The sequence below is a fragment of the Cryptomeria japonica genome, chromosome 9 (genome assembly GCF_030272615.1).
Source record: "Cryptomeria japonica chromosome 9, Sugi_1.0, whole genome shotgun sequence".
Classification (NCBI taxonomy): domain Eukaryota; kingdom Viridiplantae; phylum Streptophyta; class Pinopsida; order Cupressales; family Cupressaceae; genus Cryptomeria; species Cryptomeria japonica.
The window spans coordinates 673,011,179-673,030,433 of record NC_081413.1 but is presented as its reverse complement, the minus strand read 5'-3'; the positions used below and the strand labels follow the sequence as shown (position 1 = coordinate 673,030,433).

Sequence of the window (19,255 nt, the reverse complement as noted above, 5' to 3'; positions counted from 1 at the left end):
AATATATTCCACAATTTACGCCACATTTCTTGTTTTGACATTTTATTAAGTTGGTAACCATTCCTTTCTCTCTTTGAATCACTTTTACATTTCGTTTGAAAGGTTTTTAATCGAAGTTGCAAGATACGCTAGCCCCTTCCTTTATATGTGTATCAATGTACTTGGTATGAATTTGGGTATGGCATGCCATGGATACAACTTGGATATCATACCTGTTTGTACCTAAGGTTAGGGCAAGAGTAGACTTGCATTGGATGCACTTAGATTTGGCATCTTAAAAAAATGTGATATATTTAGAAAAAATCTAGGAAAGAAACCCTAAAACATTAAAAAAGCCCTTGCCATGCGAAACGAATGTGAAGTGAATAGTTGTAGCATGAGTAGAAGTGCAACCAAAGCTATTTGTTTTCGTTGTTTTTTCGTAGTTTGTGTTTTTCCTACACCTATTCATAGCACTTTTGCGGGTTTTTTTAATTTTAGGTTTTTTGTGCTTCTTGTTCGTGACATTTTTGTAGATTTTTGGAACTTAATTTTGTTAGTCATGCTCTTCTCTGCCTGCGATTTTGAACTTTATTTTGTTTTTCTACTGTGCCCAACTTTGCCCATGATTTTGACCTTGAGACCTTTTTATTTTTCTACGAAGTTTTTGTTTTTTCCAGATCACCATGTGAAGGAATCATGTATGCTAAAACACAAAACCCCCATAAATCTAATTTGATATTTTGTATATATTTGAAGCCTAAATGCCGTGAAAATTAGGCACGTGTAACTATGATATAAAGGCACTTTTATATGTGAGTGTTTTTCTTGTTGATAATTTATGCTGTATATCTTTCAATGATAGGAGGGATTTGTTTTTATTAATTTACAATTTATTATTTTTCAAGTTTATTATCATTAATATGTTTTTTTATAATTAAATATTTTATTAAATTGCTAATAGCAATACTTAAAATTCATATATTTATTTTGTTTTATTTGTTTTTTTAATTTACATTTAAATGTGAAAGTTAATTATGTGTCTATGTTTATTATTCTTTGAAGTGCATATTAGGGGTCCTTTCCGGTTGAACTGCACATACATTGCAGCTGTATAAGAATGAACTAAAAAATCTGGTACATTACAGAGGGAAACATTATAACAAGATCTAAGGACCTTTGTCTGCCATACTCAAGAATTTTTTCGGTTTCAACTTTCAGCCAGGATGACATCATATTCACAGCCATTATTAGTAGTGTTATTCCAATGGCAGGAATAACAGTTTAAGCCAGTTGGTGGTGTACAAACATAGCTTTACCATAGGCATTGAACATTTCATTGTTCTATTCTTTAATAAAGTGGCCGAACTACGGTACACTGTATAGCATCTCTAAATTGATCACAAATCCATTTTAGAATATTTGACATAAAAAAATGTCACAGCTTCGTATGCAAGAGATTCCATATTAATTTCCATTTAAATGTTGTGAGCAGATTAGATATAGAGTTGTGTCATCTAGTTGTGAAAAAGAGTATTGTGGTTTACCTGTATCTAGCCACACCCTTTTTAATGTATCACAAAATTTATTCCATGATTGTAGCAATACTTTTTCTTGTAGCAGATTGAATCACGAGGTGCAGGCTATAGTCATGAAATATAGTTATTAACAGGTGTATGCACATTACAATCATGAAAATGAAATGTATAATAATTTTTTTGTTTAAAAAAAGAAACTATGAAACCATCCAAAGACGGCTAGCCATCTCCAGGATGAGTGAGGGAGGTCATTGGTATCGCTAACTGTCCCTGGAGATCTCTGGATGATTGAGTGCTGTGTCTAGACATAAAAGGGATATCATGGACAGTCTGGAACCATTTTTGTTGTGTCCCCAAAATGTGATGGGTACAGGAAAGGCGGAAAAACCCTGGGGGATACGTCCCAGTGTATGCATGACTTTTTCATATTGTTATTCTCCAATTTCGATAATGCTATTAAGATATCAGTTAGATGCCTTTGCGAAAAAAGTTTTGAAATTAAAAAATTTCACTATTGAGTTTTCAATGTATAGGAAAAGTATACATCTTTGTTTAGGCCTATGTATTTTGACTTTGATTCCCAACACATACTCTCTTCTACACAATTTCCCTTGCTGACATTCTATGTCAAATTGCTTGTTCCCTCATATAGCCTACTTGGTCCATAGCCACCTTTAACCCTAAAGATTCACCATGTTTAATATATTAAAGAAAAAATGGATACAAATAACATGAAAGACATTGAATTTAAGTGATGTTTATTAGGATTCAACTGCATAGCATTTGAGTCAATCTTCATAAACCCATATTTCATGGGTGGTTCACAAGAACTCATCTCCCATGAGCACGAACGGTCCAATTAACATGATTTGTGTCTAGGTGATACTCCCAAGGGTGAGGTATCGGGACTTCTTCGGAGGTCACTTATCCAAGTACTACTCTGACTCAAGCAAGCTTAACCATGAAGTTTTGCCCTAAGTTTCAAGCCTACTGAGCTTCTTTCCTCATTTGTAAAACCTTCAGCAAGGGTTGTGCCTCGTGAACCATAAATTTTAGAGCTTTGTAGATATTAAATCGAATTCACTTAAAATGTAGTTGAAACTTGTAGCACAATGTAGTAACATTATCAATAATATGATGAATTTACTGATGTGATCTAGAGATTATTTGAAGTCATCTAAATGGCAGTTTTGGACATAACTGAAAAAAATCACAACAATTCATTTTTCGGTATTTTCTACCCCTTTTTTTTTTTATTTCTCATTTTTGGAGGTCTTTTGAAGTGGAATTGGGTGATGCATCAGTTGAGCCATGCTTATGTTACAGTCCAACTGAGATTAATTAGTTATAAGTTTTCAAATGCATATGCAAACTTTGAATTTCAGGCCCGCTATGAGTGATGATCCCAACAAGTAGGCATATTAAAGTTTAATAACAAACATTTTTATTTTTTTCATTAGTGTGTCCTTATCTGATGGTTCATTTCAACTTTCAAGGACATGGATCACTACCAAATGTGGCAATTCTTTGGTTCCTTACTTCTCACCAAGAGCCCCAATTTACTATTGTAGACGCATAAAAATTTCCATTAATATTATCCTCTTCGATTAACTTCAGTTTTTTCCAATCATTAAGTGGATCCAAATTATTATATTTCTCCATATTATTATATTCATCCATAATATATTCATTTTCCATTAGTCTTATTCATTAAACTCACAAATTCCTAAATCCTTTTAATATATCAAATGCATCCCCTATTTATCCTATCTCATTCTATACATTTCACTTATCTTATGCATTAGGGATAAAACACCCTTCATTTCTACATCAACCCTTTATCCCACATTCATCCTTATATTGGATTCACCCTTGAGGACAACTATAAAAACCCAGCCCCCTCTCTCATTTGAGGCTATCTAGCAATCTGACAAATCTCTCTATCATTTGCATACTTGAAGTTCGCTCTTGCATTCAAGTTTTCATATTTTGCTTATTGTGTTCGTCATCTTATTGGTTTCTCATATCTATTTCATTTTGTTGTATTTGATAATCTTCATATCCGTCCATCATAGCTTCTTGTGCATGTGCTTTTGAGAGCACCTATATTTCAAACACAAGATCTTGATTGGTAGGAGAACAATGGAGTGAATTTCTGTTGCATGCATGTGTGTTTATTGCAGGTATTCCATTGATAAGATGTTGAATCATCTGGATCTTGTACCATAAGATCTCGTATTCGATTTTGCATCTACAACTATATATAGTAAGTTTTGTATTTCTTGTTTTATAAAGCTACATAATAGCTGAATCAAAGCATTCAGCTAGGGTAGAAGGCACATATCGCTTTTATAGAGTTTGCCCATTTTGTATAAGCTCTCAGTTGAAATAAAGATTAATTTTGTACAGCTATTCATTAACTGTCAATCTTGTTTTGTTTGAATTTTGTTCAATTGCTGCCTATAATACATTAAGTTTCCTCAACCAGTATATTGTTCCTTGAATTACCAGCTTAATTCAGATCATGATGTGACCCTTTTTATATAAGTATGCACTTTGGACCTAAATGGATGTCAAAATTTAACAATTTTATTTACTGTCCCAGTTACATTTATTGTCTCTTGTTTCTTGGGATTGTTCATTCAGATGACATTTCTCATTTTCAAGATTTATTTGGTACCCCTATCCTCTGCTGTAAGTGGTTCTGAATTTGCAGTGTTTGGAAAAGTAATCTTTCCATTGTACTACCAGTTTCAATAGAGTTTACCAGGCTAGAATATACTAATTACATATGGGGTTAGTGTGGCATTTGTTTGGAATGCCAAGGTTTAATAGTTGTTGTCTTGTAAACTAACTGTGCTATTTCTAATGCACAATGTTAGTAGATTACTGTTAGTACTGCTAATATTTTTTATGTTTATGAAACAGGGTTATCTGAAGTGGCAGCTGATAAACTTGAATCTTTGAAGAAAGTGTGTGATATTAGAGTGGTTCCATATTCACTAGTACTTGGATACACATACTGGACAGCTGGTAATTTGATTAGCAGTTAGTTGTGATGTTTTGATGTATGTTTAAACCTTTTTGGTTGCAGATACCATCATTAAGATTTCTGTACAAACAGTAACATGACCTATAGGCTCAGTATTTCCCTTGAGATTTGGCTTTGCCAATATTGCTAAAGCAAGCAGAACACTTTACACTTTTATGAAAATTGAAGACATAGGATGAGCCTTCGAATTGATATTGTTTTAAAAATGTCAGATAATCACTTATGTCAGTGTCTTCCTCACAATGCACATTTGAATGAGGGCTGGTTTGTCAGTCTTTCTTTGCATGAGCTCCATGGGATTGATCACTTGGTCTACCCATTTGTAGTGTTGGTTCTGTAGATGTAGTCATGGTGCTAATAACCTCCTTCATTTCAAGAGTGTTTTTGAAAAGATTATTTAACTTCAATTCAATTAATGTTTGCAAATTTTGCAAGTTCATATTGTAAGTAACGATTTTATGAAGTTTGTATGAGGTGATATTTTGGTATCTCTTGAGGCTTAATTGATTCCTCCTCCCTTTTTATTGCTTTTTTTTTCATTTACTCTAGCCTTGATCATGCTTTAATGTTTGATATATTGAGTCTTCTTTGTTTGTGAACTATCTATGCCATAGTATCCTTGGCTTAAATTTTGTTGACATGAACGCTTGCTTTAGGAAATTCTTTTTACCACGGTTTCTTGGTCCACACTATTGACATAGAAGTTATGCATTTTCCTAACTTGTCAATTAGTCAGAAGGAAAGTGAGCCCACTATTGGTTGATTGGTTGTTCACTAGGGTCATATTGCATTCCTTTGTTATTTTCACGCTGGCTTTTGTTTTTATTTCTGGTTTTCTCAGCACATCATTGATGGCCCCTTTTGAATTCGGTTGTTAGCATAGTTCGATGGAGTTATAATACAAGGGGATAGGGGAACCAAGGGCCTAGATTTGGGGATGGTGGGGGGATGACAATGCAAAAAAGTACAAGGAATAACAAATGAAACGTTGAAATATTGAACAAATTGCATTGAACAATGAAAATTCCAAATGTCAATATATCTATATTATATTCAAAATCATGATTACTTTTACAATACAAATACAACTGGCTAGTGGCTCAATGCTTCTAATAATCCCCAAAGTTTATGCTAAACTCGTCATCATTGAACTATTGGACTTCTTGAGGCCAAGCTCCTCCAAAATAATACCAACTAACCTTGTTTGTGTGATGTCATTATCAACTTGTGTTGGCTCCTTTGGCTTTACATTCCATAAGGTTGTTGGGCCCTACTTAAATGTAAGCGTGTTGCAGTCAATGAAACTCAAGGTGCTATAGATAGTTTAGAAGTGATAGCCAAAATAGGGGTGTACTATGCAGTGGTTATGTTTTGTATTAGGGTAAGTGTTGTGCTTAAATGGTGATACAACACTCGAGGGAAACCCTTCTTGGCATTGCACAACTAGAAGTGAAGGTCTCATGCACCTCAATAATTGGTCCTAAGTTGCCCAACTTGAATATAGGTTTGTGCTAATCTTCTCATGTTTGATACACCTTGCACTTGGGAGATTATTAGACCTTAGGGATTTGTGGTCCTAAGCATGTTGAGGTCATTGAGACTCAAGGTGCTATGGATAGCTAGAAGCTTCACTGCCCTCCAGAGGTAAGCATGTTTCTCTTTGTAGAGTTGATGAAGCCATAAATTGACTAGTTCCTCTCAACAAGAAAAGAACTAGAAACCTAAGATAGTAGACAAATGGCCAATGTGATTGCCAAAGAAGTAGGCCCTTACATAGCCCATGACAAAATTGGGCCCCCTTGTGTCATAGCCACTCTATCTAGCTTGACCTATTCTACATATTCCCTAAGAGTGGCAAATTTTGACCACTCAATTGGAATGACGTTATCTTCATGAACCTAGCCTTCCCTTCGACATCTTGTATAGGGGTAAGTATAGGGGTAAATTTGCTAGGCCTTTTCATCTGTGTTATGGGGTCCTTCACATTTGACCCAAATACGTGTGTGGGTTCGATACTGGTCTTGATATGATGCAGGTTTCCCTAGGTATGCCCAAGGTACTACTTGGGCGCTTGGGTAGTACCCTGGGCATACCTGAGATGTACCCAATAGGAACCCTGCAGTCTAAGAAGAAAACAACAATTACAAAATTGGTCCATGAAAGGAGTATGGCATCATCAATTACTAAAATGATATTTTTTTCTAATGAATTCCATTATAAAACTGATATTGTCTTGGCAGATTGGGAACTTGTAACTGCTGTTTAAGAAAATTTAGGGCTATTGTCTTCAATGGAACATGCGTAGATAGCATTAATTAATCCTCACAAATACATCATTCCATCTTTTACTTTCTCATCTGACTAGCACTATCGTGGTAGGGGGAAGAAACAACGTTTGGGCCAGACAAGAAATCTGACATCATTTGTGAATCAGCACACCAGATTTTCAACATTGACCCTCTACACCTGCATTGACCCTTGTTTGATTTAGTCTTCTTAAATGTGGTTATGTGACAATGTTGACAAAAGAGCACTACTATATTGATTGTGTTGACCAAAGATCTTTGTTGGACACAAGATGAGGGGGGGTGAATCAGTGGTTTCCAATTTCTTAACCCTTTTAGTCCCAAGAGTGATTACTGGTTAACAACCTGAAGACCAAGTAAACCTATCGGTAAGATAAGGAGGTGATCAAATAAAAACACACACAAAGGCACATCACATAACACCGGTATACGAGGAAAATCCAAGATGGGAAAAACCTCGGTGAGAAATGCTGCTGGAGTCTACTGCTGCAATCCAACCTCACAATAAAAACAATGATTACAACTTTTAGGGCACCAACCCAAGGAGCACCAACCCCTGCTGTTTATGGGTACCAACCTAAAGGAGCTACAACCCCTGCTGTTTATGGGCACCAACCCAAAGGAGCTACAACCTCTGCACCGAGCACCAACACCGAGCACCAACTCAATGATCTACAATGAACATTATCAAATACGAAAGTAATATTCCGGTTACAAGTGAGTCTTGTAACCACTGCATACTCTTCACCCTGCCGAATTCACTTCTCCTCTGCCTTACTGGTTGACTCCTCTTCCTTCTGTCACTTTGTCTCTATTCTGTTCTCTGCTGGTTTTCTGTCCTCTCCTTCCTTCTTCTCACCTCCTCTCTCTGCTCACCTTCTCCTGCTGCTGCTCACTTGCTGACTCAAGCTCTGCCGGTTGTTCATCTGACAGACTCTGCACTTGACTACCGGTTACTCAGCTTACTGGTTCCACCCTACTCTGTTATGTGCTCGCAGGATCTTCTCTGCAACACACTCATGACCGCCTCACTCTATGCTATCCTCTGGCTGGTTTGAACACCACCGATTCACTTCTGCACTTATCCTCTTTTGCTGCTTGCCGGTTGCTTTAACCTTACCGGTTAAGCCTTTGCTAAACCCTGTTGCCAGTTGTGTCTCTCCTACATACAATCACTATAGTCTTCTACTATTTTTTACTCTGACTGATCTACATGCTCATGCCCTCCTTCTCTATCTCCAACATCATCCATCTCTTCCTTCGACGTGCATATTTATAATAGAGCTTTCCCGCCAAAACTTGAGTTTGAACTTGGTGCCTTAGGGTTTTCTCACCGACCAATTTGGCGTACCAGATCCAATCAAATCTTATCAGAACATGTCTCAGATATGGTTACCTACATATCACGGCCATTGTCGTGCCTTGCAGTACACGCCTTCTATTTTTAGCAACCACGGCCCTGTTTGTCGACCTTCTTCTGTCAATCACATTGAATGATCTCGCAGTTATCTTCTCCAGGTTGACATACTGATTAGATCTCCTACATCGATCAGTTCATCAAGGGGCGTCCTTCGATTTGCCTAGAGCCGCACACCTTTGCAGTTGATCCATGAAATACGTAGTCGACATTAATGTCGACCTACCGCCAACTACCTCACCGACACACTTCACCGACCTGTGCATGTTTGCCACTTCAACTCCACGTGGCAGCTTTGTCGGTATCCATCTCAGTTTAGACCTCTGTGTCGGTCCAGACAAGGTCACCAACCAACAACACACAATTGGTGCATGCATCATACTACCGTTCCAACTTGCCTACTGGTTCTTTAATCTTGTCGGTGTAACTAACCTTGCAGGTTAACCTCCATGTCTGCACTCCTCTTCATCAGATGAGAACCTTTCACCTTTGTCTATTTGGTCTCTCACTGGTTGACCCAACATATCAAATGTCTCTAGTGTAGATTGTCTAATGTACCGATAAATATGTTTACCGGTGGACAACACTCTTGCCTGCACACCGGTGATACCCTTGATGACACCATGCCATCAATCTCCAACTGTTATGCGCCTATGGCAACACCACTCACCATCTGCATCTCGGTAACTCCATGTTTGTAACTTTAGATACACTTCCATCCTTCTTCATCTGATTGGTTCTCCTCTCAACCGGTTTGTCAAGGTGGCAAACTCATCATCTTAACTCTTCCTTCTCTGTTTCGGTAGCATATCATGCCTTCTCTGCAGATCTAGTGCTCATCTCTGATCTCAAACTCTGGAGGCTTCCTCATCTTCCACTTTGGTCATCTGATCTATGCATCCAATCACCTGCCTTGGCTTACTCTGGCTGTCTTATCCCGGGGAGTCATGATGTATGCCATGTATACTATGGGATAAGCAAGGTATTACCACTTACCGGTGGGAAAGGATCTATGTCACCTGCTAGTATTAATGTGACATCCCTGAGGAGTAGATGCATCTTCAACTTGACATATGACCTGGTAGCTTTCCCATATGCCATCCTTGCTTACCGAAGCAACACATTCTCTGTCAATCTTCTCTTCATCCGGTGGGAGTCCTGTTGTATAACATCCAACTCTTACCGGTGGCCTGCACATGCTTCACCTCCGGTGTTGATGTGATTCTTGTAACATTCTGCCTCTTCATCACAATTAACATCCCAACATGTTGCTCTCTTACCGGGCTCATGCTTACCAGTTGGCAGCCACTCAATGCCAACACATTACTTACCTCTCCAGTGCATGTCTTCAACACATGCCAACACTGACTTGTGTATCGGTGACCTGCAATACTAGTTGACATCAATGTCACCAATACACTTCAATCTCCCATACCGGTCATGCTATACCGGTTGACATCAATGACAACACAATGCCAACAATCTCTGCTACATAGATAGCATTAACTTCTGTACCACTTACATTGACTATTTTGATTGCTGATTATGCTGGATTGAGTGCAATATTCTACTTTTCACTTAGTCATGATCAATATTGACCAAGAAACAAGTAAGGTATGTAGGCTTCTTTGAGTTTTTATTTCTCTATTATATTTTTTAACCAGAATCTATTACTGTACTTGGGAAGTGATCCTAAGTTGATCTATTATAAGTCACCATATCAAAATTATGTTGTATTTTATTTAATGGCACTTATGAGTATCATTGTTCTTATAATTTATAATTCTTGAACGTGTGTGTGTGTGTGTGTGTAGATATATATATGTATATAAATGTATACATGTACATATATAAATGTATATATTTGTATTCTTGTTCTTATATATGTATATATGTACATATACATACATGCATATATGTACATACATATACGTACATGCATATATGTACATATATGTACATGTATCTATCTATCTTTCTATCTATCTATATGTATATTTATATACCTGTTGTGCCCAAAGAATTTTTTTTGTTATCCGCAGTACTAGGATTTGATACCCCCACCTATACTTGCACCCATACTTTAACTAGTAACTTAGCTTTTCATGTACCACTTTGGATTCAATACATAGACAACTATGTGCAAGGGAGTGTTGAACATCATCCATCTTTGATGGATGATTGGCTGAATATGTTTATTTTAGAACTGCATTGTTGGGTCTTTCTCTTGTACAACAACCTTCATTTGGCTAAGCATACTCTTAATACACTCATACACCTCCCAAGGTTTGGACCGTATGGTGTATTAGAATCCCTATATTTAATGACTGAAGATTAGAGTAGTGATGCAAATAATGTATTTTGCATCAGCCCAAAAGGTGTCACTCTTCACCCCCTTGTTCAGCCCTTTCCTCTACTCGATTCTACTTCATTATCACGAACATTTGTTGCAATGCCTCTCGCAACTCAAGCATCCTCTCCAAGAGAATGAAGTATGATGCACATCTAGTCTCTAAAGGTTTTAAAAGTTTTTTCTTAGAGAAGGCCCGAAAAGTGTATGTGAAGTGTGGTGTTTGCAGCTAAACATTTGCACATCTAGCATTATTAATGACATCTTTGATTGAATTGATTTTGCCCATGTCCATGAGTGCATTATTCATGACATGCACACAAGGAGCTCACCAAATATATTTTTAGGTTGCACCAATCAACTTCCATGTAGCCCTACACACATGGATTGCATTTGTAACTACTTGTACATGTTCTTTGGTCCAACCTCCTGAATTGCATCTTCAAGAATTTGGAGCCAAAAATCAGTATCCTTGTTGTGCTTTTAACAATCAACAACCCTAAGAAAGGTATCTTTGTACATGTGACTTTGATGTTGATGAGTGGAGGATGCTTAATGCTTGTCCACCCATCTGTGACCGTGCTTCATCCACCACTTACCCAGGTAGGCTTTATTTTGTCTATTAGAATATCATTCTTGGAATAGTTCTTGTCCAAGATTGTTGTTATCAATTGGTGGCAAATATGACAGTCTTGCTCTATACCACAACCTCCTTATGATAAGAAGAGCAAGCCACATTGGCAAAGAAAAATTTGCCAATGGCATCATTTGCCTTGTTATTTTGCACGATGTAAGACTTTGCCACCATGATTTTAGCATCAATATTACTAGTCATTCTATGCTTTTCATTAAGCTCTACTTTCTTTGAACTAGTTAGAAAAGTAGTGTTGTGACCTAATCACTCATCACCCATCTTGAATGGGGACCCCCTACTTTTTAGGTCCTCTTGGTCTTTTGGCTTTGGTTTGTTGGGTCTTTTCACAATAGGCTCTTAGGTCTCCTCAGTTGGCAGATGTTTGGGGGTCAATTTGATCAAGTCTGTAAGTCGTTTGAGTGAATTTAGCTAAGTCTCAAATCTGTTTCGTCCATATTTGGCTTTTGCCCTTCAGACTTGGATTTGAGGCTTTTCCTTTAGGGTTTTGGAAAAACTGAGCATTGCATTGGAATCAGGACCCTTCAAGGAACCTACCAGTGAAATTTGAGCGAATTCGTAGCAACTTTCTATGTTTAGAAAGTTTTACGTTTTAGGGATTTCACCTCCTCTCGGATTTGTTCTAATTTGCCAAAAAACAAACTTACTCTTTACAGCAGTTTCTATTTTTTAGTAAGTTTCTATTTTTAGTGTGTCGTCTCGTCCTGTTATGCCCTATTACTAAGATTTTGAAGTACTTTCTATTTATAGTAAGTCTATTCCTGGTAGGTTCATCAATAGGCAGGGCTCCTGTCACTATAGATTGAGCATTCTTGAACATTTCTAAGTCTGAAAAGTCAAAAAGTAGGCTGTCTAATTGAAAAATGGCCTAGTGTGGGCTCCCATTCCATAAGTGGAAAGCATTGAAAATCCTCTTAGTCTGGCAAGAAAATCACTTCAATCCAAAATGACTTCCTGATCCGGAAATGAACTATAAGCCAGGAGAGAAAGTTAGGAAAATCCTTTGTCTTGGCAAGGCAACATGTAAGAGGTGGGATGCCAAAATGATGTTGTGGAGGAAGTTTCCTCCAGAACACAAATTCCTTGACCACCTCAAAATTCCACCCAAGAGCTAGGTAGGGCGCTAGATTGGGGTCATGGAGGAAAATTCCTCCATGACCAAAATTCCACGCCCTTGGTGTTTTAGTGCCCAAATGCTAGATAGAGCACTCAAGTTGGGGTGTGGAGGAATTTTCCTCCACACCAATTTTTCTTGCACCATGCCATTCCAACGCCTAAAGCGAGTTCAAGGCGTCAAACAAAGAAGGTGATGGAATCCTCCATGACCAAAATTCCACGCCCTTGGTGTTTTAGTGCCCAAATGCTAGATAGAGCACTCAAGTTGGGGTGTGGAGGAATTTTCCTCCACACCAATTTTTCTTGCACCATGCCATTCCAACGCCTAAAGCGAGTTCAAGGCGTCAAACAAAGAAGGTGATGGAATTTCCTCCTAGGCACAATTTCCTCCATGCTATGAAAATTTCGCTCAAGTTAGGTGATGGGCACCAAAACCAAGGAGGCAAGGAAAAGTTTACAAAGAAAAAAATTCCTCAAGCAAGAAATTCTGCCCAAGGCCAGCTTAGGGTGCCAAACAGAGGGGTAATGGAATTTTTTCCATGGCACCAAAATGATGTTGTGGAGGAATTTTCATCCATGCCAAAATGTTGTGGAGGAATTTTCCTCCAGAGCACAAATTCCTTGACCACCTCAAAATTCCGCCCAAGAGCTAGGTAGGGTGGTAGATTGGGGTCATGGAGGAAAATTCCATGCCCTTGGTGTTTTAGTGCCCAAATGCTAGATAGAGCACTCAAGTTGGGGTGTGGAGGAATTTTCCTCCACACCATTTTTTCCTACACCATGCCATTCCAACGCCCAAAGCCAGTTCAGGGTGTCAAACAAAGAAGGTGATGGAATTTCCTCCTAGGCACAATTTCCTCCATGCTATGAAAATTCCACCCAAGTTAGGTGATGGGCACCAAAACCAAGGAGGCAAGGAAAAGTTGACAAAGAAAAAATTTCCTCAAGCAAGAAATTCTGCCCAAGGCCAGCTTAGGGTGCCAAATAGAGGTGTAATGGAATTTTTTCCATGGTATGTAATTCCTCCAAGGTATCAAATTCAGGCCCAAGTCCAAGTCATGAGTGCTAGGTGGAGGGGGTGAAGGAAAAGCAAAGAATAGGAAAATTCCTCCATGACATGAATTCCACGCTCAAGGATGAATTGAAGGTAGAAAGTCCAAGGCAAGGGATCAAGGATGAACTGGAAGAGAAAATTCCTCCCAGGAAATTTTGAAAAATCCCATTTCAGGCATAAAAGTTCGTCCGAATTTCAATTTTTTTAAAAATTTGGCTAAGTGAGAATTTTCTCTCTCCTGGGCCTTGGAACTCAAAATAGAAAAAGCTTCCCTGGAACAAGGCAAATTCAAAATTTCAAGAAAATTGTTCTTGGATTAAATTTTATCTCTATAAATTTTCTCTTTCCAAGGGTTTCTCGCCAAGTGGATAAATAATCAAAATCCTAAGAAAATCTTTCAAATATCCTTTCAAAATTCAAAATGGAAAGAATGGCGAGTTGGCAACACAAAAGAAAGAATATTCTAAGTTATGGCACATGACTCGAGGAATTAATGGAAAATTCCATTTTAAAACTCAAGGAATAATGGTGGGACCCGTTTGCATGGCAGGTTGAAAAGAAAAGTATGGCACATCATTAAAACAACTGCCAATTTTGGTCTTTGATCAACTTAGCAGCTTGGTGAAGGAATTCTATATAAACAATTAAATATAATTCATTTCTCACGTGCGAATTTGGAGAAAGTTGAAATTGAATAGAAGTAGCAAGGATTTAGAAGTGAAGATTTTTTTTTTCAGAGGCTCTTGATCGTGGAGGTTTTATTTTATTCCTAATAAGGAATTTGCCGGCTGGAATTTATTCTCCGCCATTTTATTTTTAACAACGATTTTAATGTTGATTTATTTCTTGGTTTTTTATGGTGAACCTGGTTATACATAGTAGTTCAGTTCATGTGTTGATGTTTGCTACTGCTCTTTGAATATGTTTAGCTTGTTTTCTCTTTTTTTTTGCATAGATGAATGAACTTACTGAATTTTCCAAACAATTTTTGCTGGATTACAGTTTTGGGAAGTGATTGTGGCTTTTGACATAAATTAAGTAAAAAATAAAGGAAGAGGTTTGGTATCTTAAATTTGATATTGTTATTACTTATTATTGACCAAAGTTTGGTGTCTATCCATGTCAATCTTGTAATAGGCTACCTGAACATACATTCAAGCTTAACTTTGCACATACCTGAACAAACTGACCTTGGTAGTATGTATTGGAGTTTGCACATTCATATATTCAAGGAGTAAAAAGGATGTTGTAGAAGGGATTAATTCATAAAGATAAAGGCCCTTAAGCCCCTCTGCTTGCATGTGCAAACTTCTAATTTTCTCATCCTGAGGTTGACTATCTGGTGTTCTTATAATTGCTTTCCTTACTAACATGAATAGTATGATTGGAGACAATAACATCTACAACATGTCTTATTGTCTATTTTTGGGTGTACTTGAAGCAGTTGCAGTGTTTGGACAGCATGTGGATAGAAAAAGTTTTGCGTTACCAAAAAGTAATCAATAGGTCATTGTGAGAATTTGTTGAAAATAGCCAAGATCAAGAGCACATTGAATAGCACAATAGAGAGACAAAATATTTGATAAGAATAAACTATATTCAAATCAAGATGAAAATACTGATCAATTGGATCATCAAGAATTACATACAATGTAGATGAGTCTGCTTATAAAGGCAAGGCTAAGAGACAAGAGAGCACACAAAGATGAATGCACCAGCAACCCGCCTTAAGTGCAACTTAGGGGAATGCACTTAAGTCTACAATGCAACAAAGCAATGCAAGATGGGTCCTGACTACAAGGCCATGTTAGGTACCCATGTACAAATGCAAATGCAATCTCCCATAAAGCAGGGAAAGAGAGACAAACCCAATGGGAAACTCCCCCACCCCCCAAAAGAGAGATGAAAACTATATACAACGAACTATCTCAAAGAAGTATGAGAAGGACAAAACCCCATGTGAGGAAAAAGTCTCCCCCATATGAGAGAAGAAGAGAGACCAAGTAGCCCCCCCCTCAATGTAGAATCTCCACCAATGGTAGAAGCTCGAAGCTGAATGAAGAAACTACTCCATGATCGTTGAACAACGTTCCTCCCCTTGGGAAGAAACAAAACCAAAGGTGTATCCATGAAGTCTCCCCAATCATGAAGGGAAGAGGTAGGAAAAAAACTCATGATGGAGTCTCTGAAAACTGTTCAAGTGTCCCCATGTCGATTCTGAAAGTTACCCCCTCCAAAGGTGGTGTACTGATCTACACTGTTGAAAAAGGCGCTTCAAGATCTAGTGGAGATGAATGTAGAACAATATCCAAAGACTCACATGTCTCCGCTAAGGATAAGGAGACCTCCTCCAACTGCTGTACAAAAGTATCCACAATCATGTCAACCTCGAAAGAATGATCATGTAGAGAATGCACAAGAGGGTCAGAGTGTTCCCTCACAACAATCGAAGAAGGATCATCTTCATCAAAGAGAAGATGAATATCATCAATGATGTCTCCCAAATTCGCAATGTAGGACTCCACAAACAACCCTGCAATGTTTGTCAAGCAGTCATCCCAATGAATTTGTAATGTCCCCGTTTGGGACTTACCTTAATTTAGTCCAGAGTCAACAATTCTAACTCAAAGTGAGAGTTGTAATATATGTATAAATATAAGTTTATCAAAACTGAATGCATTTTATTATAATATTTAACTTAAAATTCCAAGAATAGTTCAGAGGATAGAACTTATCTCGATGACTTTCTCTGATTTGACAATGGGAGATATACTATGTCTGATAGAATCAATGATGTCTGTAGATCTGAAAGTGTCGCTCCTGATTTGGATATGATTCCTCACACAATATGATAGACTGTTGTTCCATATAGGACACTAAAATTACACTAAGCCTGGTTGCCTTCTCTGGTTTATACCTTTGTCTTCTATGCAACTGGAAATACCTTAATGGCAGTCTGCTATGCTCCTTTGTAATGTCCCGAGTCAATAATGAGTGTTTTCTGTATGTATACATAGCACATATATCATGCCTCAAGAACACTGCTGCCCCGAAGTGTATTTTAGGTTGTCGCTGTGTATTAACAAGTGGTCTATAACAGTAATATGTCCTTTCGTTCCCCGTGTCTGGTCAATGCTGATTGCTCCCTTAACGGATTCCTCTTATATCTGCTTTGGTTCTTTTGCTTTTATTCATTATACTAACTTAAATGTCGCCTTTCTTTGTCATCACTGCTGCTTGTTCTTATTTGTTTTCACATTAACAAATCATACCTTATTAATCGCTGCTTAATAAAGGTAATTGACCTTGATAAATTTAGCCATCACCATCGCTGCCACTTTAATTGATAACAATTTCATTTCCCATTAATTGGTTATCGTTATTGATGCTGATAAGTCATTTTTTCTTATGAATTGATATTGCTACATTGAACACTGGATTTCGCTGCTTCTTGACCTCTGTGAAGTTAATTGTTATTCCTTTATTATCGCTCCATACCTGTCCCAGCGATTAATCAGATTTGGGCTATGTAGACAGCGATAAGACTTGGTTCTGTATAAGTCTTTGGTACCATATGTTCTGTATAAGTCTTTGGTACCATATCTTATGTAGACGCTGAGATTCTATTCATCTCTTTGTAGTGATTTCACCCTTGTCAAGAATCGGATAAAGAGTTCTTCCATGTTTATTGCTTGGATATCCATGATTCACTGTAGGCAGATTATGGTAGACGTCTTTCCCCCCCTCCTAGAATGAGGTCAACTCTCATTTTATATCTTACTAACGAATAGTTGCATCCATATGATTTGAAAGACATATCTCTCCATTAGTTACCTCTCTCTAATACATCGCACCTCTCCATAGTTAATGGTTATTAGTTAATCTTGTCTATGATTATCTATTCAAATTGTAACTTCTCTTTACAACACAATAGATCAGTTTTTAAACGAATTTGCCTTCCTTAATCGCTGACGACTTCAATATTATTAGTCACGATGGTCTCGGCTCATCTTTATAGTTATTAATATAATCACTGCATAGTCTGATCGTTGACTGTTTTTATCGTAATGATTCCGCCTTTATCTTATAATTGTTTCATAGTCATTCAAATCGCTGCCCATGATATTAACGTTGAAGAATGGAATCGTTGATTGTCTTCCTTCATTGATATCTAGTTGTTACTGTTAACCGATAATAATTAGTTATCGTCGGATCTTCTTATTATGAGTCTCCTTGGTTAGCATAAAAATGATTTCTGTTTAAGGGTAAGTGTAATATATTCAATATATCTATTTTATGTTTTAATAGTATTTTATGGTAAAACTTCTTTAATAATTAATATAATATTAATAATTGAAATATGAATGTTACATTAAAATAAAACAATAATAATAATAATCATAACAAATAATAAACATTAATAATCATATATTAGAGGAAAATCGTGAAGTCTCATAAATGAGACGATTTTCCAATATCATTAAATGTTAATTAATAAATGTTTTAATTATCGTATTTATTTAATCCAATGTCCAAAGAGGGGTTATGACAGAATTGAAGTTGGAAGACAATAAATATCCTGCTGCACTGAATCACAAGAAGGCAAAACTGTCGCACTATCTGCATCATCAGGTGTAATAGGTGGTGTGATATCAATAGGAGGAGATGAAATGCAAGGCTCAAGAACGGGGTCACATGTGAGAATCCCCAAGTTCAAGTACCCAAAGTTCTCAAAATCTGAATCATCAACATAAGTGTGATCGCCATGTGAAGAATCAACCTCATCAATAGGACCAATATGTGAAAAGGAGTAAAACCGAGATGCATGACCAACCACCCCAGTCGCAATGATAGCTCTAGTCTCCAAGTCTCTAATGATAACTGAATCAGGTGTGAACTCCACAGTTTTCCTCGTTGCCCTATGTGTGATCTAATAGATGGAAAGAAGATTGTTTGTCAAGTGGGGTACACACAACACATCATTGAAGGAGTTATCCCCAATGGCAATAGATCCTTTACCAATCACATCCATATGTGTATGATTGCCCATTAAAATCTGCGGCATGGTGCAAGGCTCAAATGAAGAGAGCATAGACTGCGAAGATGCCATATGATGAGAAGCCCTTGAATCTAGAAGCCATCTCCTTGAATCATGATTTGTAGTAGCACAAAGAGCTTGTCCCTTTCCTTTTGACTCAAAAGTGTGATCCTTCCCTTTATCCTTTTCTTTGGAAGAAGAAGCCGAAGTAGACATTCTAGAAGGTAAACTGATTTTGTTTTTCTCACGAAGACGTTTCAATTCATCAATATCCTTCTTGTAACAACGTTGTTCATCATGTCCCGACTTCTTGCAAAATGCACAAAAAGATTGTCCTTATATTATTTCCTCTTAGGTGAGGATGTAGAATCACCTTGTTGTGGAGAGGATGATTGTGCTCCATCTTGTTGCGGCTTAGGCTTAGGTTGCTTTTGGTTCTTGCCATTCAACTTGAGCATTAGTATCAGCCTTAGGATCAGGTGGTGTTGTTATCGTTCCATTTACATAATGAATGAGTCCTTTTTCCTTTAGTTTACTCCATGCCTTAATTTTCCATGAAGCATAGTTATGTGGAGTTAAAAGTGGAAATTTAGGAGAACCCATAGCACCAAAATAAAAAAAAACACAAGATAGAGAGAGGCACAATCACACAAGACACCCCCCCAAATTACTCAATGAAGAAACCTCCCCCCAAAAATGATGATTTGACACTTTATACTTAGTGCGTGTACAATGGTCATATGGTGGACTTCT

General features: G+C 37.5%; 1 protein-coding gene across 9 annotated transcripts in view; it reads left to right on the top strand.

Moving 5' to 3' along the window:
- The window catches only part of LOC131054862 (tRNA (guanine(37)-N1)-methyltransferase 1), a 116,118-nt gene that overhangs the window by 40,810 nt on the left and 56,053 nt on the right, over window positions 1–19,255 (top strand). For 8 of the 9 annotated variants that reach the window (XM_057989487.2, XM_057989488.2, XM_057989489.2 and 5 more), the window contains exon 4: window positions 4,446–4,550. The exons of the other annotated variant lie outside the window; for it this stretch is intronic. In XM_057989487.2, the coding sequence (XP_057845470.1) occupies window positions 4,446–4,550 (105 nt within the window). The remainder of the gene's footprint in view (window positions 1–4,445; window positions 4,551–19,255) is intronic. 9 annotated transcript variants of the gene reach the window in all.